General features: G+C 45.2%; 1 protein-coding gene across 3 annotated transcripts in view; it reads left to right on the plus strand.

Moving 5' to 3' along the window:
• TRIM33 (tripartite motif containing 33) overlaps positions 1-26,860 on the plus strand; it is a 271,501-nt gene that overhangs the window by 154,521 nt on the left and 90,120 nt on the right. For all 3 annotated transcript variants that reach the window (XM_082246208.1, XM_082246207.1, XM_082246206.1), the window contains exons 9-10: positions 5,961-6,205; positions 16,717-16,893. In XM_082246208.1, the coding sequence (XP_082102334.1) occupies positions 5,961-6,205; positions 16,717-16,893 (422 nt within the window). The remainder of the gene's footprint in view (positions 1-5,960; positions 6,206-16,716; positions 16,894-26,860) is intronic.

The raw sequence follows: 26,860 nt of genomic DNA on the forward strand, positions 1-26,860 counted from the left end.
GACTATCTGTGTCTGCCTCTGGTCTCCGCCTCAGCCATGGCGATTTCCCAATGGCACAAGCGCCCAAAGCTGCAGGATGCTATTCGGCTCCTGTTGTCCAGCAGTCGGTCATCTCTCAGGACTTGCATGCAGGTGCTGGACCTGATGGTGTCTACCTTTTTGATGCGGTTCCATTTGCACAGTTCCGCACGAGACTTCTGCAAATAGATTCTTGCCAGCTGGGACAAGAATCCAATCTCTAGACAATCTGATCCTGTTGAGCTGGGGTATGAGAAGATCACTGATTTGGTGGCTTCTCTCTCCGGCGCTTCGACATGGAAAATCTTTCCTTCCCCTGTACTGGACAGTGGTCACCACAGATGCGAGGCTGCCGGGGTGGGGTGGCGTTCTCAGCATCAGACTGTCTTGCTCATTGGACAAATCGTCTTCAGGGGTGTCTGGTAAGATCACCCCTGAAGACGATTTGTGTCTCGTGTTTTGGGATTTCCCCAAGGAGGTGTAGATCAGCGTGTGGCTTTGGGTGCCATCAAAGGCCAGATTTCAGCCCTGGCGAATTTCTTTCAGCGCCTGTTGGCCACAAATTCCCTGGTTCACACACACCTTTGTTCAGAAGAGTCTTCCTTGCCGATCAGACCAAAATCCATTTTTTTTAATCTTCTCTCTTCTTCATATTTTTTAATTTTGTTTTTTCATTATTTTTAATTCAAATTTTATCAGGATTTTTATGTGTAATAACACATTTACATCTGTTATATTGGTAAAAGCAAAGTTTTTATAAAAGTGATTTCACTTAGGTCTGATGACAAACTACTAACCTCAAGACACCAAAGTATTGCATCAATTGGCAACAGAGCGGTTTGCTGAATCCTATGTAACAGTGTATTATCATTCAGTAAATCCAGCAAAGTACCAATATGGCCTGCCGGACATGTGACCCAGGGTTGTTAGGAAATTGCAGCTAATATAAACCGTATGGTGTAGCAACATGGCGGTGCTCCCGATGATATTAAATGGCGAAATGCGTAGTGCGGAACCACAGTGTCATTGCATCACTTCGGTTTCGCATCTGTGGAGCGCATTGGCGTCCCGGAATTCGTGATTTCTATATACAAACCGCCTGACTTGTTTTTATGAATGTAATTGCACAACTAGCTATTTGTTAATAAATTTACAGAATGCTTTTATTTCTATACATGTATGAGACTGCTGGGGCAGTGGAGTCGAAGAGCAGGCATTGACAGCCATCCATTTACACTGAGAAATTTACATGCAGCCACTGGTGCTGTGAATGTTGCATACCCCATGAAGGGGAGAGCTTTCCGATGAGTGCGATTTACAAGGGGGAGCACGAGTGAAGACACGGCACATTGCATGATGATTAGGGATCTTGTGATAGCAGAACTATTTTGCATATATGGTTTAAGTGAACATTTGCAATATCACACCAAGGACTAATATATTGTTTTTTAACCCCACCACCCCCCTCACACGGCTTGCCCGTGTCTCATGTCCCACCAGGAGATCCGCCAGCTGGTCGAAGACCAGAGCAGAATCTGCCTTTGTTCAGATCGGGTCTCCCATGCAAAAACACGGAAGCGATGTCATGACATCACTTTGGGTACTGAAGCCTTAAAGGCGCCAGATTTAAAAAAAAAAAAGACCACATTCAAAACAGCCAAACTTGGCGTTTTGAACGCTTTTAAAAGCACAGGAGGGATTTAGGGGTCTTTTAAGGTGAACGTGCATACAGACCATGGCGGTTGAGTGCATTACTTATTGTTTTCTTTGAAGCAATGGTACCTGCTATTTCCAGGTCTTTCTGAAGCTCTCCACAAAGGTTTCTTGGCTCTTGGACAATTCTTCTGATTCTTTTCTGGTTGTGGCCGGTTTATGGTGAAGTTATGTTTTCCACTTCCAGATTATGGCCCCAACAGTGCTCACTGGAACATTTAGAAGTTTAGAAATGATTCTGTTATTAATGCCATCAGTATGTTTTGTAAGGTTGCAAAGGTGTTGAGAGAGCTCCTCGCTTTCCCATCATGAAATGTTTCTTGTATGACACCTTGGTAATGAGACACCTTTTTTAGGCCATCAGTTGAGACTGAACCAGCTGATATTACTTTGCACTGACAAGGGGCAGGATTGTTTTCCAATTAATGATAGATTTCAGCTCGTGTCTTGGCTTTTCATGCCTTTTTGCACCTTCCTTTCTTCGTATTCAATACTTTTTTTTTTTTTTTTTTTTTCCTGTCATTCCATTTTATTACATATAACTTAATTTCTGAATGTATTTTGGTTTCTTTGTAAGGCTTGCATTGGTATCGATGTGGTGATATCGTTTTCATACCAATAGCACCACTGTATGTACAAACCTTTTTTAAATAATGCTTAAGTGGGGGTGATTTTAATAACTTAGGCAGGCCCTACACTGTTTGAATCTCGGCCGGTTCAGCAGAAACCAGCCAAGATTCGAACTGTGTATGGGCAGACTAAATGATCAACTTGGGTATAACCAACGTGCTGGGTTTTACCTGCGATTATCGCTAGCAGCTACCATAGGTGGTGGTGAGGAGGAGTTGGTGAATACACCTGTCTGGGAGAGCTGCGAGTCTGCTGGAGGCTGCAAAACAGGATTAACCAAGGACTGTTAAACCTTGGGGTGAAGATCCATCTACAAACTGGTCATTGGGGTCATCCATGATAGATGCACAGCAGGGAAAAGGGGCAAAGAGAAAGACATCACTAAAACCAACAATACAGAATCATCCTCATAGCCATAGGCTTCTGTATGCTGCTCCCTCCACAGCCCCATTAACTTGAGCTCCCTCTCGATCCAGTGATGAGCACAATAGCCTTGGCTGTCCTGGGATTACCACCCCTTATTGCTTTCTTTTGGTGAGGAGCCATTACTAGCCCACAGGACCACCTAAAAAGGGAAAGCCACTTGGCCCAGGGGGCCACCAAAGCCTGAACGGTCTTAGTGTCATACGACATACAAGACCCACGTCATTTGGTAAGTGACCAATCTTATTCATTTTTGGGACAAGCAATCGATACGTTGACCAATCAAGCCAGAGCACTTGCACTTTTTGTGGATAACCACTTGTATTGAGACATTAATTGCCTGAGCATTAAATCACTATTTATTGTTGGACTTGCATATATGCATTTTAATTTCTTCTAAAGATCACTGTTGATGTTTGTTTATTTTAGTCCTAGTCACTTATGCATACCAGATTATGATTCACTGTCACGTTTTATGTCTTTTAATACCTAATCACATCCAGTTTTATGCTATTTAATACGATTTTACCTTCCAAGTGGTATTTATGGAGACACATTGGCACTTTATAAGCACAGGTTTAATTCTTATTGGTAATTGTAATTCATAGAATCTTAGTTGTCATCTAATTAGCAAGCGCTGTATTTGGCCTTTTTATAAGACCATTCCTTTGGCATTTTACTCATTTTTACAGCAGCTGCTTATGTAGCTATTTTAACCAATTTTATACTAATATATTGCTTCTTCATTTCCTTACATACACTTATTGGTTACCCTAAATTTGGTGCAGGGAATATACTTTATCAAATATGGATTATGAAGAAGATATCGAGGAGAGCAGTCCACAGGTGAAAATTATGGTGAAGCATGCACAAGATATAAACATTCAGTGCTCTTCAATGTGCTGGTAATCCTCCACCCAGTCTCATTAGCCTCTCACCTCACACTTGGCCCCTGTGTCACCAGACGGGCTAGTAAGACAAACTTTCTCCAAGGATATCACCAATATAGATCAGATCAGTATTCCTCTTCATCAGAAGATAAGGCTCACAGGTAACAGATCACAGGTCCATAAAGCGGGTCACAGGTCCATAGGAAAACAAAGGTCCGGACATAGTGCATTACCGCAATAAATTACTTTATTGAACATAGCATAAAATCATAAAAATTACCTTGTAAAGCACTATACAAGTGCATGTGATGAGCAGATTGTATTACACACAGCGGTCTCGACCGCAATGGATGGCGGGTGACGTCACCGGCCCCTCCCCCTTCGCACGCGTTACGTCCCACTGCACGGGACTTCCTCAGCTAAATCCACCTTCATGTGACATTGGGTCCAAGTATTTTGTCTTCTTCTGTTTACAGGAGGCTGGGTTCTTCTTTGGGTGTCCATATCACGGACTTTCTATTTGCTGCATAGTGCCAGAATCCTCCCTTGAGAAAACCTTGGCCTGTGGTGCACCTCAAGAAAAAGAAGAACCCAGCCTCCTGTAAACAGAAGAAGACAGAAAACTTGGACCCAATGTCACATGAAGGTGGATTTAGTTGAGGAAGTCCCGTGCAGTGGGACGTAATGCGTGCGAAGGGGGAGGGGCCGGTGACGTCACCCGCCATCCATTGCGGTCGAGACCGCTGTGTGTAATACAATCTGCTCATCACATGCACTTGTATAGTGCTTTACAAGGTAATTTTTATGATTTTATGCGATGTTCAATAAAGTAATTTATTGCGGTAATGCACTATGTCCGGACCTTTGTTTTCCTATGGACCTGTGACCCCCTTTATGGACCTGTGATCTGTTACCTGTGAGCCTTATCTTCTGATGAAGAGGAATACTGATCTGATCTATATTGGTGATATCCTTGGAGAAAGTTTGTCTTACTAGCCCGTCTGGTGACACAGGGGCTAAGTGTGAGGTGAGAGGCTAATGAGACTGGGTGGAGGATTACCAGCACATTGAAGAGCACTGAATGTTTATATCTTGTGCATGCTTCACCATAATTTTCACCTGTGGACTGCTCTCCTCGATATCTTCTTCATAATCCATATTTGATAGCGCTGCGCTTTTTGTTATATATTTGTTATTGGGACTTTTGGTTTATTGATCCTTTAGTGCATAGCAGCTTTCTTTTATATTATTTTATACAGTTGCGCTGAATTTTTATCTATTATTATTAGGGAATATACTTTGTATATAAATTTTCATAAACAAGCATTGTGTCTGTAGCAGCAGGGCCACCCATGTCTCATCATCCTTATTTGCCCCAGCTGGATGAAAATACAATTTTTACTGATTTTGGTGTCTAAACATATGTTGACTGTTATTTTTGCTACCTCTGAGTAATACTCAAATAAAACCTTGCTTTTGTTTAGTTTGGGTAGAGTGGGAAAAAAAAACACACTATCCAAATCTTCTGGCTGGAGTTTCACTTTTATTTGAACTTTATTTGCAAGCTTTTTTAATTTTTAATTTATTTTTTTTATTAACAATAAATTTCTATTTTATAAACGCAAAAACATTTTCAGCAGGAATATCATATCATATAGCATTAAGAGCCCATTCAGACTAGCGCGACACGACTTTGGGGGGCGACCTGTGAAGTCGCGTGCACCGCGACTTGCAGAGACTTCACATAATGGAAGTCTATGCAAGTCGCCTCCGGGTCGCCCCAAAGTAGTACAGGACCCTTTTTCTAAGTCTGAGCGACTTGTGTCGCTCCTATTAGAACGGGTCCTGTGCTAATCAATGGACCGCGACCGAGCGTGACTTGTCAGGCTGACAAATCGCCTGAAAAGTCGCGCTAATGTGAATGGGCTCTCAACCATCCACCAACATTTTGTAATAAATAACTTGTATATCATACACACTCAAAATGATAGTGTTTGGAATTAAATAATTACGAACTATAAAAAAATAAATAAAAATTCCCAGATAGGATCCTCCATCTAGTCTTTCCTAGGTCATTATTCATTTTAACCCGTGGTCCCATACCTTTCAAAATCCCTTTAAATAGAGCCAAATCATTTTATCTTTATATTGTATACCATAATAAGTTTATTATATTCCTCAGTATGTTTAAATTCAAGCCACATTTCCCAAGTCTTTGAATATCTATCAGTTGTTGTATTTACAAGCTTCTGTATCACCTTGCTTTTTTTTTTTTTTTCTTAACAGGTAATCTTATTGTCGAAAATAAGCCAACTACTGGATATTCACCTAATGTGGTGGTTGGCCAAAATCCTCAAGGAACAAACCATGTAAATAAAGCCCCTGCACAAATTAACCTAGCACAACTCCGTCTCCAGCATATGCAGCAGCAGGTGTATGCTCAAAAACACCAGCAGCTTCAGCAAATGAGAATGGTCCAGCCACCTGCACCACATCAAAGGCCATCTGGCCCTCAAGTTATGCATCAGCAGGCAAGTAGAATGTCATGGTTATGACTCACATGTTTGAAAACAGAACATGAGCTTTAAAGCTGTTGTTTTAGTAGTCCTTTTGTGGTCTTTTGCATTTATCTTGAATGGAAATGTATATTACTACAGTTAATGGACTAAAGTTTCAAAGTAGATATCAACCTAAAACATTTCCATACTTAAGTAACCTTTCATGGGGCTATTGAATCCGCTAAAGTTTTGTACTTAATCTAGTTTTCTCTTTCGTTCATTGGCTGACACAGCTCCATATCTTCTTTGACCCTGGGGTTATGCTACCCCCCTACAGGAGTAGGACACTAGGTGGAAAATAATTGACTACGCCTATAGGGCAGTCCTAGGGGGTATACTCCCACTTCCTGCTATAGGACTTCAGTTTTATTTTTCAGCCTGGTCAGAAGTAAGGACCTAGTTCCTTGCCTGGATCTCTGGTCCTAGCATTTTATCCTTTTTTAAACAGAATTCTTTTTTAACTACAATCAACTGCTGGACTGGGCGACTCACTGGATATCCTAGATCCTTATGGTCTTCCCGATTCAGCCAGCGAGCGCGACCCGACTGCAGCTCCGCACTAGGTTGGCCGCGACATAGCCCCACTGGACGGGAGCTGGCGAGTTAAGTGTCTCACAAAGACGCAGAGCGTATCTCTGGCCCGCTGCACCCACATTCAAAGAAGGTGTGGTGGTCTGCCCGGACTGGTGCCCGCCCGGTTCCAAGGTGTGGTGAGTAGTGTCACGTCCTGACGAAGTGTGCTGGGTCACGTAAAACGCGTGGATGTCACACGCCGGAGCCTCCCATTCCGCCCCATACCCGGGCGGTGACTCCGTCCCCACCATCTGTCCAGAACACGGGGAACCTCCTTGATGCCCTTGATACCTGCGATCTCTAATGTGTATGGAGGCGGCTACACTCTTGAGTCCACTACTACCTATCTCCATCCCCTAGTCTTGGAGAGATGGGATGCAAGCCCTTTGGGAGTTTTGAAAACGGCCTCATTCGCCATAGAAGACACTCAGCTTATACTTGCAAACTGTCCTCCTTTTGACTTCACTGCTGGTAAGAGACATTTTTCCATTCCATATGTGTCACCCCAGAAACTGTATGTATTTACCAGGCCACTATCTGGACTGTTCTTGCATGTATATATTCTGGCAAAGTGACCAGCATTCACAGCTATAAATAACCAGCGTGTTATGAAGGATGGAATATTGAGGCCTTATACAGCAATGATTATAACACTAGAGTTATAGACTGAAGTCGTCTTAAGCTCCACAGCTGACCATCTCCAGTTTTCCACACCTTTCTGCTGAGGATGGACAAGTGATTTCAGCACACTTAAATCACAGTGAACTGCCATATCTCTAACTTTGCTGCTTGATACTCATTAGCTCTCCATACTTTGGATGGTACCGGTGTGGCTCTCATAAAAATCTAGACCGCAACCAGTAGATCATCTCCAAAATAAATTTTTGTCTCCATTGGAACATTTGCTTGGAATGCAGGAATAGGTCTATTTGTTGGTTATCCAACACGCATATCATATTGGACTGCCTATCCTTCCCCACTGGATTCCTTGATACCCCTTGACCTAACCCAAATCCTTATCTATCACTGCAACTCCATTGGAGCCTTTGAATGCAAATAAGGGTGTTCCCTGATAAGATTCTGTGTGTGGTTCTGTACTGGAGGCATCTGTTGCTGTGTGGGGTGGGCCATACGCGACCTGGGTGCAGGGTGGAATGCTCCTAAGGTCTATTGTGGGTTTTAAGGAGTAGGGACGTGGTTTATATGGGATATAGTTCACAGGCCTCTGAACATATCTCTATTTTTTTTATATGGTATATAAATTGTCACAACCTCAATGTAAATTTGTACTTGTTTTTCTACAAACCTGTGTTTGAGCCTTCATTTGCAACTCCTTTTTGTTCTCTTTTCCCAGTACAGTGTCTAGTTGCTTGGCTCACCGGTTACATTACTGATAGGTATGAAAACAATATAGGTGTCACATTTACGCCAATATCTTAACAGGGCAGTTTTTTACCCAGGGATTTTTTCACCCCTCCCCTTTACCCTTCTTATTCTAGTGGTGAGTAGTGTCCCCCCTCCCCTCTAGTAAATTCTTGAGGTGGACGCGGGCCCCTCCCCGGATTGATAGGCCCCCCCATGTCCTTCATTCCCAAATAGCGCCCCCCTCACTATTTTGGTCCCTCTGCAAAACACCCTCACCTAGCTCCCTCCTCAGTCCCCCTCATGTCTACATGTGTTGGGGTGTTAAGTGGTGATTGCGGGGTGGGTGGAGGGGGCAACGCTGCTGGCTGCTCAGTTTGCAAATTAACGGGAAAATGGTCCTGTGGGGGTCCCTGCGAGGGCCCTCCTTGCTGGCTGCATGTACCTGGGGGTCCCGGGAGCTGCCATTTTGCCATGGATGGCTGTTGGTATCTGCAGCCATGTTGGTGTAGCTCGACGACCATGTTTTGGTAGTTTTCCATTGATTTCAATGCGGCAGCCATTTTTATGTAGCCTGTGGAGCGGTGAAACGACGGTGCGCCTCTAGTATCAGTGCCTGCGTTTCCTCTTTCTCTCTGATCGCTGCACGGCATGCAGCTTGGCGCTGTGTCTCTCCTGTCGGTGGTGGCGAGTCCCTTTGGGTGTGCAAAGATCCCTCTTTCTGCTATAGCAGTGATTTGTGGTGCACTAGGACCTGTGCCACTGGTACAGCGGTGGGGGAATTTTCACAGCTTTTTTCCCCTAGATTTTGCTGGCGGTCCCCAGGTCAACCATGGAGTCCCTGGAGCACGTCACCCCTGGAGCACATTCACTATCTGAGCTCTCAGAAGCTGCGGCACCCTCTGGGTCTCAGTTCTCATTGGCGGCCATGACGGCGGTCCTGCAGTCACGGGTGTCCAAAGTTGATATGGCCCTTCAAAAGAGGCCTAGCAAAAAGCGTCCCCGCCTTCAACTGCATCCTTTGTCTCGTCAGGTTCTGAGGTTGATACGGACGCGAGTCACCCTACTGGGTTTGTGTCCGTGCACCCTGAGTGCTCTGACAGTGAGAATCCTTTTCCACTACGGCCGTGCATGAAAACGCGCTTGTGGAGGCACTGATTTGTATCTGTGTGGGAAACTTTAAAATTGGAGGACATAATGTTGTGTTGGCTGCACCAGTGCAATTTGATACCAGCAGACCATCCAAGGCGACTAAGGTATTCCCTTTACCTGCCTATTTTGACGATATTGTCACGCAAGTCAGTGGGGTTCCCCAAAACGCATGGTCAATATACCTAACCGTTTCGCTAGAAGGTATCCTTTTGAGGAGTCTATTTTAAAGAAACTGACTGTTCCGCCAGTGGTGGATTCTCAGGTTTCCAGGTTAAATAAAGCCACACTGCTACCGGTGGAGGACTCCCCATCCTTTAAGGACGGTGGCCGGTTTGATTTTGAGGCCAGTGTTTGCCATAACCTTGGTCTCCCAAAACATAGCAGAATGGGCAAAGCTTCTGTGCCAGGATTTGGAAGGGGGTCTGCATCCTCCTGAGCTGGCGGATCAGTTAGTACAGGGGTTACAGCAGGGGTTGACAAATTTTCTTTGAATCTAGGAGCCAGCTAAAAAAGTTAGGAGCCAGTTTTTTAAAAAAGCTGACCCGCGCCCAGAAAAAAGAGAGAAAAGGGAAAGAAATGGAAAGAAGAGAAAAGAAAAAAAGAGGAGAGGGAGGTACAGAAGGGGATATTGGGGGGGGGGGGGGGGGAGGTTAGGGGAAGGGGAGGGGGGTTGGGGTGAGAGAGAATGAAAGAGGGGGGGGGGAGAGAGGGAGGGTGGGAGAGAGTGAAAGTCTCAGGCAGATGTGTATATGTATAGTGAGATCCCCTCAGCTCTATGGTGTGTACAGAAGAATTTTACAGAAATGTGGCAATCCCCCACCTTCCTCCTATACACTCAGAAAATGGCCTGCTCTGCTCCCCCACACACGTGTCTATGGGGGGGGGGGGCTCCCACACCTGGCCAATAAAAGGTAAACTGTGCCCCTCAACTAATTGTAGGTGGTTCCCTTCCCTTAGCCACGGCAGGATGGGCTCAGTCTGCATTCCCACCTCCCCCAGGGGCTGAGGAAGCAGTGATACACAGGCAGGCTTCATAGGTCCATAGATTAAAGTTGCCAAAAATGGACATTGTACCTGACTGGCTAACCAGTATACAGTCTACTTGCTGCCTGGATACCACACAGAGAGAACAGATATGTTAGCCATAATCCAGTATTTTTATGGACACATGCATGTGTACTAGTGACATTCCCCCCTATAGAGTCTTGTCACAGATCATAGGGGGGTTTGGAGAGACTACCCAGTATTTGTTTCAGAGGAGAATCCAGTACCTTGTCTTAAGTCCCTGGCAGTTAGCAGATATTCATTGCCGTTTTCAGCGAGGGGGGCCACATCTGAGGGTGGATGCGGGGGTGCACGATAAGGAAGTCGGCGTGCTGTATGTTGAAATCGGGTGGACGCACAATCTCGGAGGCAGGCGTGCGTTCCACCTCTCCTCCACATCGGCCAATTGCAGAGTGAAGACAGTCCCGGGCCCGCCCTCAAAGGCGGGGCCGAAGCTTGCTGTGCTGTGAAGTCGAGCAGTGCTCGGATGTGCTGAAAGTAAGAGAAGAGGCAGCCGGTTCTGATTGGTTAGCGCCGTCCATGTGACGGTGCTGACCAATTAAAATGCCTTGTCAGGGACATAGAGAATTGTGGACAGGAGCCACGGGGATTTCAAATCTCTGCAAGTCTGCAGCACAGATCGGCGTCCCGATGCCTGACAGGAGATGGCTCAAATCCTAGGCGCCCGGACTCAGTTTCTAGTCGCAAATGCGACCTGGCGCCCGGGAATTGTCGAGCCCTGGGTTACAGTATATCTGTGATGCCTCTCTGGCTGCGGTCTCTTTAGCCTGCAGGGTGTCCATGACAGCTGTGACCCTTCGTCACGTGATTTGGCTGAAATACTGGTCTGCGGACCAGGCTTCCAAAAAGGTGCTGACTGATCTCCCCTTTGTAGGAGACCGCCTGTTTAGAGCTTCCATGGAAGAGATTGTAAAAGGTCTTACAGGAGGTAAGCGTACTCTGCTTTCACAAGTTGCAAAGAGCCTTGTCGCAAGCTTGGTCCTTTCTTCTCGGCCCACAAATAGCCCTATCGTCCCGCAGGATCGCACCTGTATCTGGGGTGGGGGGACATTGTCGCTTCTTTCCAGACCCGTGGACCTCTTTGATTCAAGACAAATGGGTCCACAAGTTGATTCGGTCCGGTTACAAGAGTTTTGGCCCTTGCCTCCGGCAAGGTTCTTCCCTTCCAACTTGCGTCTGTCCCCTGATCGTCTGCGAGGCCTTCTCAGGGAGGTACAGGATCTGCTCTCACAAGGAGTCATAGTACTAGTTCCAGAGCCTAAATGTTTTCAGGGGTTTTATTCAAACCTATTTATTAACCCCAGGAAGGAAGGCAAGGTCCGTCCAATCCTGGATCTCAAGGCCTTGAACTGCTTTGTGCAGGTTCAGAAATTTCTAATGGAGCCCATTCGCACGGTAGTGGCATCCCTTCATCCATTTTCTGGTCTCCATCGATATCAAGGACGCTTACCTTCATCTGTGTTTTCTTCGCTTTGCCATGGGCGAGGAGCACTATCAATTTGTGGTGGTATCCTTTGGTCTCACTTCAGTTCCTTTGGGTGTTCAGAAAAGTTTTGGCCCCAGTGTTAGCTTTGGTCAGGCAGAGGGGGAATCGTGGTAGGGGGGTACTTTGACGACCACTTTCTGCAAGCAAAATCTGCTTTAAAAGATGATTTGGATATCACTGTGCGAACCTTGCAAGAGTTCGGCTGGAAACTGAATTTTCAAAAATTGGCTCTGACTTTATCCAACAAACTGGACTACCTGGGACTGACTCTGAATTCAGCCTCAGCCCGGGTGTTTCTTCCGGAGACAAAACTCCTTGTCTCAACTGGAAGGTTCAGGTTTGTGGCAAGGTCTCAGGATCCTCTATCCACAGACGCTCTGGTGGCCCCTTGGGGCCAGTATCCTCTAATGTATGCCTTTCCTCCACTATAACTTCTGCACAAAATTGAGGCAGAAGAGATTTCAGTCATTCTGATGGCCACAGACTGGCCCCACCAGTCTTGGTACGCAGATCTTGTAAGAATGGTAGCCATATCCTTTCGAGACTTCCTCTTAGAGATATTTTGGCTCAAGGACCGATCCATCCTGCTTTACGGTTGCTGGCTTTAACGGCTTGGCTGTTGAAAGCCAGGTACTAAAGGACAAAGGGTTGTCGGATTCAGGAATCCCTAAACTGTTGAGAGCTAGAAAATCTACTTCTAGGAAGATTTGTCGAGTTTGTACGGTGTACATTACTTGTGGTGAGTCTCGAGGGTTTCCATCCCCCCCCACCCCCCCGTTCCTTTTCGGTGTCTCGTGTTTTTTTGAGTTTATCCAAAGAGGTGTAGATCAGTGTTTGGCCCTGGGCACCATCAACGGTCAGATTTCGCCCTTGGCAATTTTCTTCCAACGCCCGTTGGCCACAATTTTCTTGGTTCACACACCTGGCTCCTCTGGTAAGGTCCCCAGTGCCTCCATGGGACCTCAATCTGGTACTGTCGGTTCTTCAAAAAAACACATTTAGAAAATATTTGTGAACTTCCTCTGCTTTCTTTGTTACAGAAGGTGGCCTTCTTGGTGGCTATTACTAATGCACGCAGGATGTCGGAGCTGGCTACGTTGTCTTGTCAGTCACCTTACCTGGTGGTTCACTGGGACAGTGGTGCTTCGTCCCTGCTCCCTGCCAGTCCTTCCTTCCTAAGGTCGTCTCTGATTTCCACTTAAATGGAAGACATTGTGTTGCCTTCCTTGTGCTCTAAGCCTAAGCACCCTACCTGGCGGCGACTGAGTGGGTTTGGAAATCGGATTCCTTGTTTATCCTTACAGCTTGATCTCGTAAGGGGCAGGCTGCTTCTGCTGCGACCATTTACAGATGGATCAGGCAGACGGATGTGCAGGCCTATTCCATTAAGGTTCAGGTTCCTCCTTTCCCTGTTAAGGCACATACGAGGGCCCTTAGTGCCCTTCTGGGCCTTCTGTCTGGCGTCTGTGGTCCAGGTTTGCAAGACAGCCACCTGGTTGTCTGTGCACAGCTTCACAAAATTTTACCAGGTGGATGTATTCGCAACTGCGGATGCTGATTTTGGTCGCAAAGTTTTTCAGGCTGCTGCTGCACAGGCTCAAGCCTCTCGAGGGTGTATTTTCTGGTAGATGAGCTCTGGTTGTTCCTGGTTGGCTGTGTTTTTAGCCTTTTTGGGAAATAGGTTTGTTGTGTTTTTTCCTACCCCTCATGTTGACACTGCTTTGGGACGTCCCAGGGGTCAAAGAAGATATGGAGCTGTGTCTGTCAATGAAGAAGAGCAAAAACTGGGTTTTTGTCTTACCATAAAATCCTTTTCTCTGATCATATGACACAGCACTCAATCCTCTGAGTTATGTATTCTTCTGACACTGCTGGTTTCAAACCTGAAGTCCTATAGCAGGAAGTGGGAGTATACCCCCTAGGACTGCCCTATAGGCTAGTCAAATATTTTCCGCCTAGTGTCCTACTGTAGGGGGCAGCATAACCCAAGGGTCAAAGAAGATATGGAGCTGTGTCCGTCAATGAACATCAGAGAAAAGGGTTTTACGGTAAGACAAAAATCTGTTTTTTTTAATTGTTTATCCGTGCTTACGTTACAGCTTTGCTCTGTTGCTTATTAAAGCCAAAGGTCACCGTAAACAAAAAATTTTTAATGGTAAAGCATAGTTTGTGGGTTTAGTTACCCTATTAAAATCATATTGCAGCTCACAGCTCGAAAAAAATGTAAAGCATTTGAATGTATCACAAGAAGCTAAATATCCCCTACTTATGTCAGTTTCTTGAGTTTTATTGCCTTTGTGGCTGTTTTGTTAACCATAGAATTCACGTTTTTGGTATCAGGCCCTTTCTATGCAGGTTGCTCATAACAAGGAAATAGTGCCATAATGCATCTAAAATGCGCTAGTCTTTCGTGCTCCTCAAATCCGAAGTTTATTAAAGAATCATGAGTCATCAGTCAGAGCAGAAATACCTTGCATGGTAAAGGACCCAGCAGCTACTTGATAAAGTAATCTCTGTTCTCCTCCTTTCAACAAGCTCCATAAAACAGTGCATCCGAAAAGTATTCAAAACTTCACTTTTTCCACATTTTATGTTTACAGCCTTATTTCAAAATGGATGAAATTCATGATTTTCCTCAAAATTCTACAAACCGTACCCCATAATTACAATGTGAAATTAGTTTGTTTTGAAATCTTTACAAATTAAGAATAAAAAAAAAACACAGGTTCTTAATTTAACAGCCTTTGCTCAATTTGTTGAAACACCTTTGGTACTAATTAATGCTTTAAGTCTTTTTGAGTATGATGCTACAAGCTTGGCACACCTATTTTAGGGCAGTTTCCCCCCATTCTTCTTTGCAGGACCTGCATTAGGTTAGATCACGTCCCAGAATGCCATGCTTTTCGAGGCAGGCGCCTCATCACGTCCCAGAATGCCATGCTTTTCGAGGCAGGCGCCTCATCACGTCCCAGAATGCCATGCTTTTCGAGGCAGGCGCCTCATCACGTCCCAGAATGCCATGCTTTTCGAGGCAGGCGCGTCATCACGTCCCTCTTCCTGGATGTCGGAGTCCCAGAATGTCATGCTTTTCGAGGCAGGCGTGTCATCACGTTCCTCTTCCTGGATGTCGGAGTCCCAGAATGCCATGCTTTTCGAGGCAGGCGCGTCATCACGTCCCTCTTCCTGGATGTCGGAGTCCCAGAATGCCATGCTTTTCGAGGCAGGTGCGTCATCCCGCAGTGGTTCTGCGCATGCCCAGAATCTATTCTAATGCATTCAGCAAGGAATGATGCGCCTGAACCGGAAGTGACTAGGGACATCGCTGCAGGCGCATTGACTTCTGGGATTGATGACGCTCATCTCCCAGGAGTCAATGCAAAGGAGGAAGTGGAAAGAAGGTAAGTTAATTTTCAGAAAAAATCAGGTAAGTGAAACAAAAAAAAAACTATCCAATTTATTTTTCAGGATCTTTTAATCTTAACGGAAACTGCAAAGTTGAATAAATAGGGTGAAACTCCGCTTTAACTGTGGGACTTTATAGAGACAGGTGTGTGCCTTTCCAAATCATGTCCAACTGAATTTATCACAGGTGGACTCAAATCAAGTTGTAGAAATATCTCAAGAATGATCAGTGGAAACAGGACGCACCTGAGCTAAATTTTGAGAATTATGGCAAAGGCTGTGAATACTTATATACATGTGATTTTTTTTTTAGTACATTTTGCAAAGATTTCAAACACTTATTTCACATTGTCATAGGGCATTGTTTGAGGAAAATGCATTTAATCCATTTTGGAGTAAGGCTGTAACAGAACAAAATGTGGAAAAAGTGAAGCGTTGTGAATACTTTTCGGATGTACTGTAGTAGGGTCACATCACTGTGGAATACCAAAGTCGAAGGCTTACAGTGCTACAATTTCCTCTCCAAGTCTAAATGTTTAGTATATATGGGTTTCCAGAGATCTAGTAAAAAAAAAACAAATTAAGGTACGATTTTAAGAGGATGACTGTATTAAATGGCTAGTCCTCCTATAACTGCGATTTTCAGTTTTTTGGTAGTTGCAGGAATTTTAATCTGACACATGTTTACATGATTCAGGGACTCTCTTGGTGAGAGATCTGCACAGGATGAGGAACTTGCTTGGCTTCCTCTGCGTACATGTAGATTCTCTTACCGAAGTTGTCTTACAATCCAGCGCTCTTCCGTCTACAGCATCTCTTCTCCCATCTCCCTGTATTCACAAGAGATTTTGATGGCAGCGGGAGCTTTTGGCTCCTGCTGCTGGCAATATAATCCTGTATGAGTAGAGAGTGGGGTGTGGGGCTTAGCTGCACTGTCTCTATAGACGTACACAGCCTGGCTCAGAAGAATGCCTGCACTAGTGCCCCCAGAACAGGCGGTTTTCTATGGGAACACTTGAAGAAGAGGAGCGGCGAGTGCCAGCAAGGTACTCCAGAAAAGGAGGTGACCAAAACCGTTGCACAGAACAGGTAGGTAGAACATCTTTTATATTAGGAAAAAATAAAATCGGGCTTTACAACGGCTTTGTGTTAATGCCTCTTAGAACTGACTGAAAGCAGACATTTGCCTGCTTATGATCCGAAACATTTGGATGTAAGCACGTTTACTTTAAGCAACAAAGTCACAAGCCTAATTTTAAGCCATTGGAAAATGAAAGAAACCCTTTATTTTCTCTGCTTTCTTGGGAAAGGCTGTGTACTGATAAGTTCTAATTTATTAAATGCCAGGGTTATCTGACTTGGCTGTTATATAATGTGGACTTTGTAAAGGAATATCGAATCTAGGATTTGTATTTATAAATGACTCTACCTGAACATTTTGCAGCCCCCAAGGTTGATCAGCATGCAGACAATGCAGAGGAATAACATGAACTGCGTACCTTTTCAAGCTCATCAGATGAGAATGGCACAAAATGCTGCTCAAAATGCTAACCGAATGCCAGGTGTACCTCGACACAATGGACCTCAGTACTCAATGATGCAACCTCATCTCCAAAGACAGGTAAACAAAATAATTATAGGCCCAACATTTTTAATATATCTCACAATTTTTTACATGTGCTGGGACTCTGTTGGTGAGCGATCACTAGTCTACATGGAGAAATGTGAGCAGTTTGTCACTTATTAACACCTTTACTGGAGCTATAGGAGCTATAGTTTTCGAAAAAGGTTTTTAGTAAACCTGTTGCTCACCATTGGTCACCCACACTGAAATTACTGCCTGCAAAAACAATGGTCTGTTTTATTTCACATGGGTCCAAGAGTCCACAGGTCTCTTAGAAGATGAATGCCAGTACCTTTCTTGCACATACTAACAATTTGTTCAACACAGTTGTATTACTCCATACACTGAAAAAAATGTTTAAAGTGTATTTCCACTTTTGCAATCAAATTTGCTAACCCATGTTTTTGTTCCAATTAACTCAGAATACCTAAATAGTTATAAAGAAAAAAAGATTCTTACCTTTTTCACTTTGTCTGGAGCAAATTTATACACAAGATGTGTAGCTTCTATTGCTGAGAAAAATGTCAATGTGAAATCCGGGATACTTTTTTTTTTTTTTTTTATTCTTTTGCTTATACAGTGATAATCATTGTATACGCAATAGTTTAGGCTGTCCCATTCATGAACAGCCTATTTATGGTTGGGATATGTGATTGGCTATAGCTAATTACATGGTACAGGTAGTCAGGTACCATGTGATTGCTGTGGGCCAATCACAGATCACAACAGTAAACAAGCTGTTAAAGAATAGCCATTCATGACAGGTCTGGTGGACACAAGAGGGAGTGCGCTGTAGGCCCTTAACCCGGCAGAAGCACAATTGTGTATATGTACGTGACTGATCCTGCAGCTGCCGCCCTGCTTTTTTTTTTTTTTTTTTTAAGTTGTGCTATATTAATGGGAACATGTAACACATAAAGTAGATATCCAAATGTGGCTGCAAAAGTGGTAATACACAAAATTTGGTTCTTGGTATCTTCTCTGGCCAGATCTTGTATGGCTGTAAGATGGTTTCTGCAAGTATCCACTGTGCAGTGCAAAAAGATAGTCATTCAAAATATTTCCATTATTTCAATATTTCACATTAGCTGTTCCCATACATTGACATTTTTGCACACATGAACAGTGAGGCCTGTGTTGTACTTGTGACCCTGTATTGTCGACAGTTTGCTAGAGACAGTTTTGCTAAATAGGGTAAAAAAAAAAAAAAAAAAAAATTCTCTGCTGTCCCTTTCTCATCAAGAGTGATTCTGTTGCTATACTGGCAAAACTGTTGCCTTTGTGTTACTGCAGCAATATGATTTCCAGTATGAAAAAGGCCTAATTGTGTCAAAGTAGCAAAGTTGCTTCTTGCATTAAATGGGAAGTAGAATTAAATAAAATATTTTAGGTCGTCCAGTTATCTTAGAGCCTGTTCACACTATGTCAGATCCGACTAGGGGGGCGACCTGTGAAGTCGCGTGCAGCGCGACTTCGCACAGACTTCATAAAATGTCTATGCAAGTCACTCCAGGTCGCCCCGAAGTAGTATAGGAAACTTTTTCTAAGTCGGAGCGACTTGTGTCGCTCCTATTAGAATGGTTCCTGTAGCAGTCAATGGACCGCGACTTGTCAGGCTGACCAAGTCGCCTGACAAGTCGTATTGGTGTGAACGAGCTCTTTATCGTACAGTAGAGGACAAGGGCATGTTATTTATACACCTTGGGTTATAGAATTGTACCTTCAGGTGATTGCACACTGGCAAACATTTGAGGACATTTAACCCATCTGGGATGCCTCCTTTATAACCCTACTCTGTTGTGAGTCCTCAGTTTTTTTGCTGTTGTCTGGAGGTCACGGACCTCTTGCCTCATGACGAAATCTGCTTCACTAGGTAATTTTTCTTTCTTTTCCTAAAACTCTTCAACTGTCTTTTTTAATTCCTATACAGTAGTGTATCTGGATCAGTGTAACCTCTGTGAAATCTTGCGAGCCATACACAGACTGCACAAAATGGGGACGGCCATGTTGCTTTGGGAACTTCATCCTGTGTGGTGCTCACCTTGGCACCTTCTGCAACGCATTGTTAGCCTCATGGTGCATTACAGGGCCATGGTCCATCACTTTAAAACCTAGTCCCTGAAGACCCCTTCTGGGGAATGCCCACTGTAACAAGCAAAGCCTAGATTTTATGTGCAGTCCCACATTCTTGACCGGTAAGACAGGGTTACCCTGTGTTTCTGACCTTCACATTATAAAGTAGGCAATGTTTGGATAATCACATTACAGTGCAAACTTTTCATACTTGGTGCTAAAATTCAACTGCTCATTGCTCAGTCTCCAGATCGTAGACCAGGTGTTACATCAAACCACTGGTCACACACTTTTAACGCCTCTTCCACCAAGAACCCTAACGTTTCCAGGTTCTTCCCACCAGGATTTTTTTCATAAGTCTACAACTGGGTTTTTGCATACCAGACATTCTTTATCTCCTACACACTACTCCATGACTACCCCACAGGCAACTACCCTCACTTGTAGGTATGGCAGAGATCAGGATAAAGGGAGTCCATTTAAAACCACTGGTGAATATTTACTCTGCTCATCTTCAGAGTGACTGTGTCCCTTACTGAAGCAAGAATGATTTCTAACACCGGTGTCCACATTTGATTTTATCTATTTCCGGCACACAACAAGCATCCCACTTGTCAAAAGCCAAATTTTCTGCATCTGTCACAACTTTTTGGGGAAATTATGGTCTTAATACAGCCATCGTTGTTCAAGGCTCAGAAATACCCTCTTGTACTCCCATTTTTCAGCTATAACCTGACCCTAATATGCTGGTCCTAGAGGACACAGAATCAAAAGGGGAATGAAGAGTATGTTGAGGCAGTGTTTAAAGATGTTGCAGAAGCACTATATTGAACAGGAGCTTTCACACAACATACTTGCTAGTTTTTAACTCATTGCCTCTGTCTGCAAAAGCTTTGGCATTGTGCTAATTGACGCTTTTTGACCTTGGCCTTCGGTTTTGGGCACAAAGGCCTAAAAAACTGGCAAAACCTTCATGAACAGATAACGTGCAGTTGGAAAGGCTTTTCACTCCCTCAAATCTTTGCTGAACCAGCCGAATCTGTCCTGAACACAGATTTTATGGTACCTATTAAAGATGTTCGTTCTTTTAGAGATTCTGCTGTTTGAAAATTGAAGACACACTTGAGTTTTTTTTAACACGGCAGGCCCAGCTCTGCAACCTGCTCTCGCTGCTATTTCTTTATGTTGAACTGCAGTCAACTAGACTAGGGCAATGAATAACCAACATGACCATGTTTTCCAGGATTATGCGGTTACAGGGCAATTACAACAGTCACCTACTCTTGTTTTATTTTTTATTTTTTCCAATTTTGTTTATTTGGATTCAAAGGTAATGACATACATTAGGATATGAAAGTACATGGAACAATAAAATAGTAGTAACCAAAGTACTAGAGGATTGTACATGTAGTACTATAGGAAATTGGAAGCCGAAAACATTTGCTGGGTACATCTCTTGAAAAAGAAAAGATATCTATGAATCTATAGTAAATTGAGCAGCAGAAGCTACAAGGGTGACGTCCTAAGGTTTCCTAGGGGATTCTCGTGTCAACGTTAGATGAGCAGAACAAAAAGTGGCGGAGCCATGCTGACCACTTTGTACAAAACACTTGGCTTTTGCCATTTTTGACAGCGAACATGAGTTCAAATTGGGTCTGGGTGTTGTTTTATCACAAAGGAATTACTTTGGAGGGTCTGGCTGTTTCCATCCCAGGTAAATAGATTTTTTGGCAGCAGTGGATCAAAAAAGGCAGATGGATTTTGGGCCATTGTTCAAAGTTTTAGTAGAAGAGCTGTGGCAGGGTCTGGAGATCATTTGATGCTGAGGACTGATGAGATGAAGTGGAATACTTTTTCCCAGAAAGGTAGGAATTTGGGGCAGAACCACCAGATATTATGGTGGACGGAGCCTATTTCACCGCAATTTCTCCAGCAGTTTGGTGAGGTATGGTTGGAGAATTTGGATATTCAGAGAGGTGTAAAATACCAATGGTGTAAGCTTTAGGTGCGATTCACAATGCGTTGTGCAGCGGGAGACTTTTAGCAGGTTGGTAGTTGGGTTGAACCATTGTGAGTGGCTGAAGGTACAGGAGACATCAGATTCCCATTTCTTCATGGATTGGATTTTCTCATCAAAAGGGGATGCCATTAGTAGCCAATAGAAATATGTGATGCCTTTTTTGTTTGTGGTAGTAGAGTTGTAGAAGGATAGGATTTCATGCGGAACCGAGATGACTGATGTGAGGATGGGACCCATGATATGTCGAATACGTAGATACTTGTGAAAAACACTGAGGGAGGCAGTAGTGCCATTGCAGAAATTCATATTAGAGCAGGTTGAAATTGTCCAGACGTTGTCTGATTTAGCGAATACCCGCTTTTGACCATTCATTTAGAGATCGGTCTTTGGTAAAGAACTCCACTGTAAAGAGTGGGAGAACATGAAAGTCAATAGGGGATTTTTTTTAAAAAGGAGGATCGAGAATTACTCCAGGAGTAGAGTCACTTTGATCATGTAATAGGGATGGGAGGTGTGAGGCCTAGAAGAAGTATGCCTAGAAGTACACCCAGGAGACTTCTGAGTGGACATCCAATGATAGAGGCCCATAGCTTATCTCTGGGAGGTGACCACTATGCAGAGGATCGGTCCAGGATTACTGCATTGTAGTAGCACTTCAGTTTAGGAGCTCCCATGCCAGTGCTGGTTTTAGATCTGTATAAGATGCTGTTACGGAAGTGGCTTCTCTTTCCCCCCAAATAAAGTTGTTCATGGTAGCTTGTAAGTTTTGTAGGTATGAGCTAGACAATGGACTAGGCAACGTACGGAAATGGTAGAGAATGGTTGGTAGAATGGACATTTTGGCGACAGCTGAAAGGGCTAGACGAGGTCAGCTGAATTCCAAGGTATTACCTGATTTTGGGGCCCAAATGAAGCCAGAGGATTCTGAAAGTTGGTTTTGGTTTTCTTTTTGGTAAATAGATGGCGAGCATCTGGGAATTTGAGGTAATAACTTTATAAAGTGTAACAAATTCTTGTAATAGGTTAGAAACTGCAGGGAGGGAGGCGATAGGATTTTAGAGATATGACATCAGCATACAGGCCTAATATTATGTTCAGTATGCCCAATTTTAATCCCTGAGATTTTGGGGTCATTCCTAATGGCTTGAGCAAGGGGTTCCATTATGAGGGCAAAGATAATGGGGGACAGGAGGCAACCTTGCCTGATGCCATCAGTGATATTGAAAGAACGTCTGAGGAGTAAACCTTAGCACAGGGGTTGAGATATAGAGCTCCAATAGCTGAGTCGATAAAACCCGTTAAACCAAAAACCTGGAGAACTTCCCTCAGGTACATCCAGTGAAATCGATCAAACGCCTACTCCGCATCCAAAGATAGGAGCAGAGAATGCGTGCGATGGAGCTTGGCAAGTCTTCGGTACGTCTGGTGCCATCTGATATTTGACTGCCTTTTATGAAGGTCAGGGTGTGGGGGAGGGATGATGATCTCTAGTCTCAAAGCAATGATTTTAGAATACACTTTTCTCTGTCGCTCATTGACAGACGTAGTCCTCGTTGATTAATAACAACTCGGGTTATACTGCCCTCTACAGGAGTAGGACTAGACAGGAAAGAAAACATTCTGGCCACACCTTAGGGGCAGTCCCAGAGGGTATATCCTCTCTCTCTCTCTCTGCTACAGCAAATCAGTTTTTTTCTGTCTAGTTAGGAGTAAGGACCTAGATGCCTTGCTAGGATCTTCAGTCCTGGCAGGATTTTTTTCCTTAGAAAGATTTTTTTTTAGACCGCTTTTTTTCTCCAGTTTTCCTGTGAGATCTTCAAGCAAGCAAGCTGTAACTGGGCGACGGGCTGGATGTTGAGATCCAGTGGTCACCCCAGTTCAGCCTACGAGCGCGTGCAGGCCATAGCTCCGCGCTGGGTCGGCCGCAACATAGTCCCACTGGACCGGGGACTGACCCTGCGAGTTAAACGTCTCGCTTGAACGCCAATGACCAAGAGTCACGGCGTCCGTACTGGTCGACAGCCCCCCCACCCCGGTGGAGAGGGGTTCTGTCAGGAGTGGCGCCCGCCTGGTTCCGGTATGGTGAGTAGTATGTTCCCCCTTTTCCCCCTGACGGGTTTGTGGTGAACGCGGGCCCCTCTCTGAAATGGTAGGATGGGTCTCCCCTCTATCCTATAACAGGTCACAGATCCCCCTATTTGAGTGTGATTTTTGTGAACAAGAAACCAGGAGGCTTGGTTTGGGAGCTGATAATCTGTCATTTCAAAATTTGTAAAGGTGACTGAAGTCAGTGGCAGTACTAGAATGTTACTATTGTAGTATAAGGTATCCTACCTGTCATGCATGAATCACTGCAGTCCAGATCGCATTCCTCCAGCAAGGGCAGAGGGCTGCCTTCCGACGGCCCACGGACCGCATGCGGCCCGCCAGGGTCCGGTACCGCCGGCCAGGTTTATCACCATCGGGGTGAAGGTTTGTGGGGCCGAGATACTCCCGCAGGCCGCCAGACACGCCGTTATCCTGTACAGGCCGCCGCCATTGTCTGGTAGATCGCACAAGGCCGCCATATTGGCGTAGCCTCGTGTCTCCAGCATGGGGGCGGCCATGTTTGAGGTGACCAAAACACCTCGAGGAGCTAGGGGAGGCGCCGGAAGGCGTGCAAAGGGGCGGAGCCGCCTCCTTTTTACCCGGGAAGCCAGCCAAAGACTTCCTGTCTGTAATAGACAGTGCTAAAACAAGTTGCATTTGAAACTCTGAGCATCAAGTGGTGAGCCTTGGGGTCTATCTCTCTCTCTCTCGCTCTGTAGGGGTCCCTAAGCAGGTAACACTGAGGGGCATTGTGGCAATGGGGGTCTGAAAAAAAAAAAAAGTTTTATTTTTTTTTGGCAATTGATTTTTTCCGGGTAGTATCTGGAATTATCATGGACCCTGCCACACAGGTACCCCCACCTGTTTCCCTCGAGGTGGCCGCAGGACCCGCCAGTTCAGAGTATGGATGCATTTACAGCAGTTTTGGAGTCTTTGGTGTCTCGGGTGGAGACGGCCTGTCAGGAACGGGGGTCAAGAAAGCGACCCCCGCCTACCCCTATATCATCTGATACTTCAGATTCAGATTCTGAGATGGTCATTGCAGCTGCAGGTCCCTCTGCAGGGGCTGTTGTCTCAGGTAAAGTTCCCTCAGACAGTGAGGAGGACGTTCTTGCTTCCGCCATAGCACAACAAGAAGCATTGGTGGACGCACTAGTTGTGGCGGTTCGGGAGACCTTAAGACTTGGGGTTTTACCGGCAGAGGCAACTGAAATGGAAATTCCCTTTGGTACTAGCAAACCTACCAAGACGGTGAAGGTTTTTCCTTCACCCAAATGTTTTGGTAATAAGATCAAAGAGGAATGGGATCATTCAAAGCGTAGCTTTACTATTTCCAAGCACATTACTAGACGCTATCCGTTTGAGGAATCCCTCATTAAGAAATGGACGGTACCACCAGTGGTGGATCCACCTATTTCCAGACTGAATAAAGCCACTGTTATCCCGTTGGAGGACGCTCCGTCCTTTAAGGATCCGGTGGATCGGAAGATGGAAGCGGAGTCCCGCACTATCTTTTCCCTGATAGGGTCAGCCTTTAGACCAGTAATTGTCATTGGTATAGTTTCACAGACATTAACAGAATGGGCGAGATTGGTGCGCCAGGACCTGAAGGGGAAAGGTATCCCCCAGGCAACATCTGATTTTGATGGAACAGATTATACAAGGACTACAGTTCGTCTGTGACGCAGCCTTGGATGCCAACCCCTAATTAGGGCATGCATCTATGTCAGCGGTAATTCTCAGACGTGTGCTGTGGTTAAAATGCTGGTCAGCGGACCTAGGTTCCAAAAAGACCTTGGCGAATCTCCCCTTTCAGGGGAATCGCCTATTTGGGGCCACCCTAGATGAGATCATTAAGGATGTCACTGGGGGCAAAAGCACTTTTTTGCCGCAGGCTGCTAAAGCTAAAGGACCTCGTAACAAGCGTGGACCTTTCTTTGCCGCTCAAAGGGTTCGTTCGCTCTGCTGAAGCGAGCGGAAAAGGCAAAACCCCTCTAGGAGGGTTCAAGAAGCGCTGGTCGGACAAACAAAAGACCGACTCAGCCAAACCTGAAGTTAAGGCTTATACAGGCTTATACAGCCTGAAGGTGCGCCCCCGTCTTCACCGGTATTCAGAGCACTAGATCGAGCATCGATCACTGCTACCGGTGCGATTCTTCCCTTCCAACATTTAAGTACTACAGTGAGCGGTAGTTACCAGTTATCATTTTCTTTACCTTTTCCAAAGATTAGTCTCAGTTCCCCACAGGAATCGGATCCGGTTGAGCAGACAGACCAAGGAGCCTCTAGCCGGGTGACTTCGGTCTCCAATGCTCAACCAGGAGAAATCATCACTCCTGATAGGAATCAGGTGTCTGATAAATGTGTGGGAACAGAGAGCGATCAGACTTTGTCGGATTGCCTGGGCCAGGTAGCTCTAGGGCAGCCTGGTTCGGATCCAGTCAGACAATATCAGGGTGATGACTTAGGTCGATCACCAAGGATTTCACCATCTGTGTCTTCTTCAGAGCATCCCGGAGGCGCGGAGGTTGGTAACGCGCGCCCACGATCCTCTAGCGGACGCAGCAGACGCGCTGAACGGCCTGTAAAGGCAGTGTCTGCTATTAGATGTATTCCCTCCTCTCAGATTGCTGCTGAGATTTCTCCGCAGGATAGAGATGGAGGGAACTCCAGTTATCCTGGAAATTCTAGGCTAGCCTCGTCAAGCCGGTCAGGCCGACTTGGACATGCTAGTCGCGAATGCTCCTTGGAGACTTCCTCTCAGGGAGGATCTGCGGTCTCAAGGACCGATCTTCCATTGTGCTTTACAGTCGCTGGTTTTAATGGCCTGGCCATTGAGACCCAGGTACTGAAGGACAGAGGGTTGTCAGCTTCAGTTATTCCTACTCTAATTAAGGCAAGGAAAGCGACTTCCAGCAAGGTCTATTATCGCACATGGAAGACTTATATCGCGTGGTGTGAATCTTTGGGATTTCCTCCACGTACCTATTCGGTGACCCGAATCTTGGCTTTTCTGCAAAAGGGGGTTGAGCAGAAACTATCCTTGAGCACCATCAAGGGTCAGGTTTCAGCATTAGCAATCTTCTTTCAGAAGCCCTTGGCTAGTCATTCCTTGGTGCGGAATTTCATTCAGGGGGTGCGGCACCTGGCTCCACCAGTCCGCGCACCCTTACCGCCCTGGGATCTTAATTTGGTTTTGTCGGTTCTGCAGAAACCTCCCTTTGAAAATATCAGGGAGATTCCCTTGCTTACATTATCCCAGAAGGTGGCCTTCTTGGTGGCTATCACTTCTGCACGCAGGGTGTCAGAACTGGCTGCATTATCATGCCAGTCCCCATATTTAGTGGTTCATAGGGATAAGGTAGTTCTTCGTCCGAAGCCATCCTTTCTTCCAAAGGTGGTTTCAGACTTTCATCTGAATGAAGATATTGTGCTACCTTCCTTGTGTCCTCAGCCCAATCATCATCGGGAACATGCGTTGCATTCCTTGGATGTGGTTCGGGCAATCAGGGTATACCTGAAGGCTACGGAATCGTTCCGTAAAACTGATTCACTTTTTGTGATAACGGATGGCCCCAGAAAGGGGTTGCCTGCATCTGCCGCGACTATCTCCAAATGGATTAGACAGACGGTGGTACAGGCTTATTCTATTAAGGGTCGGAATCCTCCGTTTCCTGTTAAGGCGCACTCCACTCGAGCGCTCAGCACTTCCTGGGCCTACCGCCATCAGGCGTCAGTGGTCCAGGTGTGCAAGGCGGCCACCTGGTCGTCGGTACATACCTT

This window comes from Pelophylax lessonae, assembly GCF_965119305.1.
Source record: "Pelophylax lessonae genome assembly, chromosome: 2".
In the NCBI taxonomy this organism is placed as follows: domain Eukaryota; kingdom Metazoa; phylum Chordata; class Amphibia; order Anura; family Ranidae; genus Pelophylax; species Pelophylax lessonae.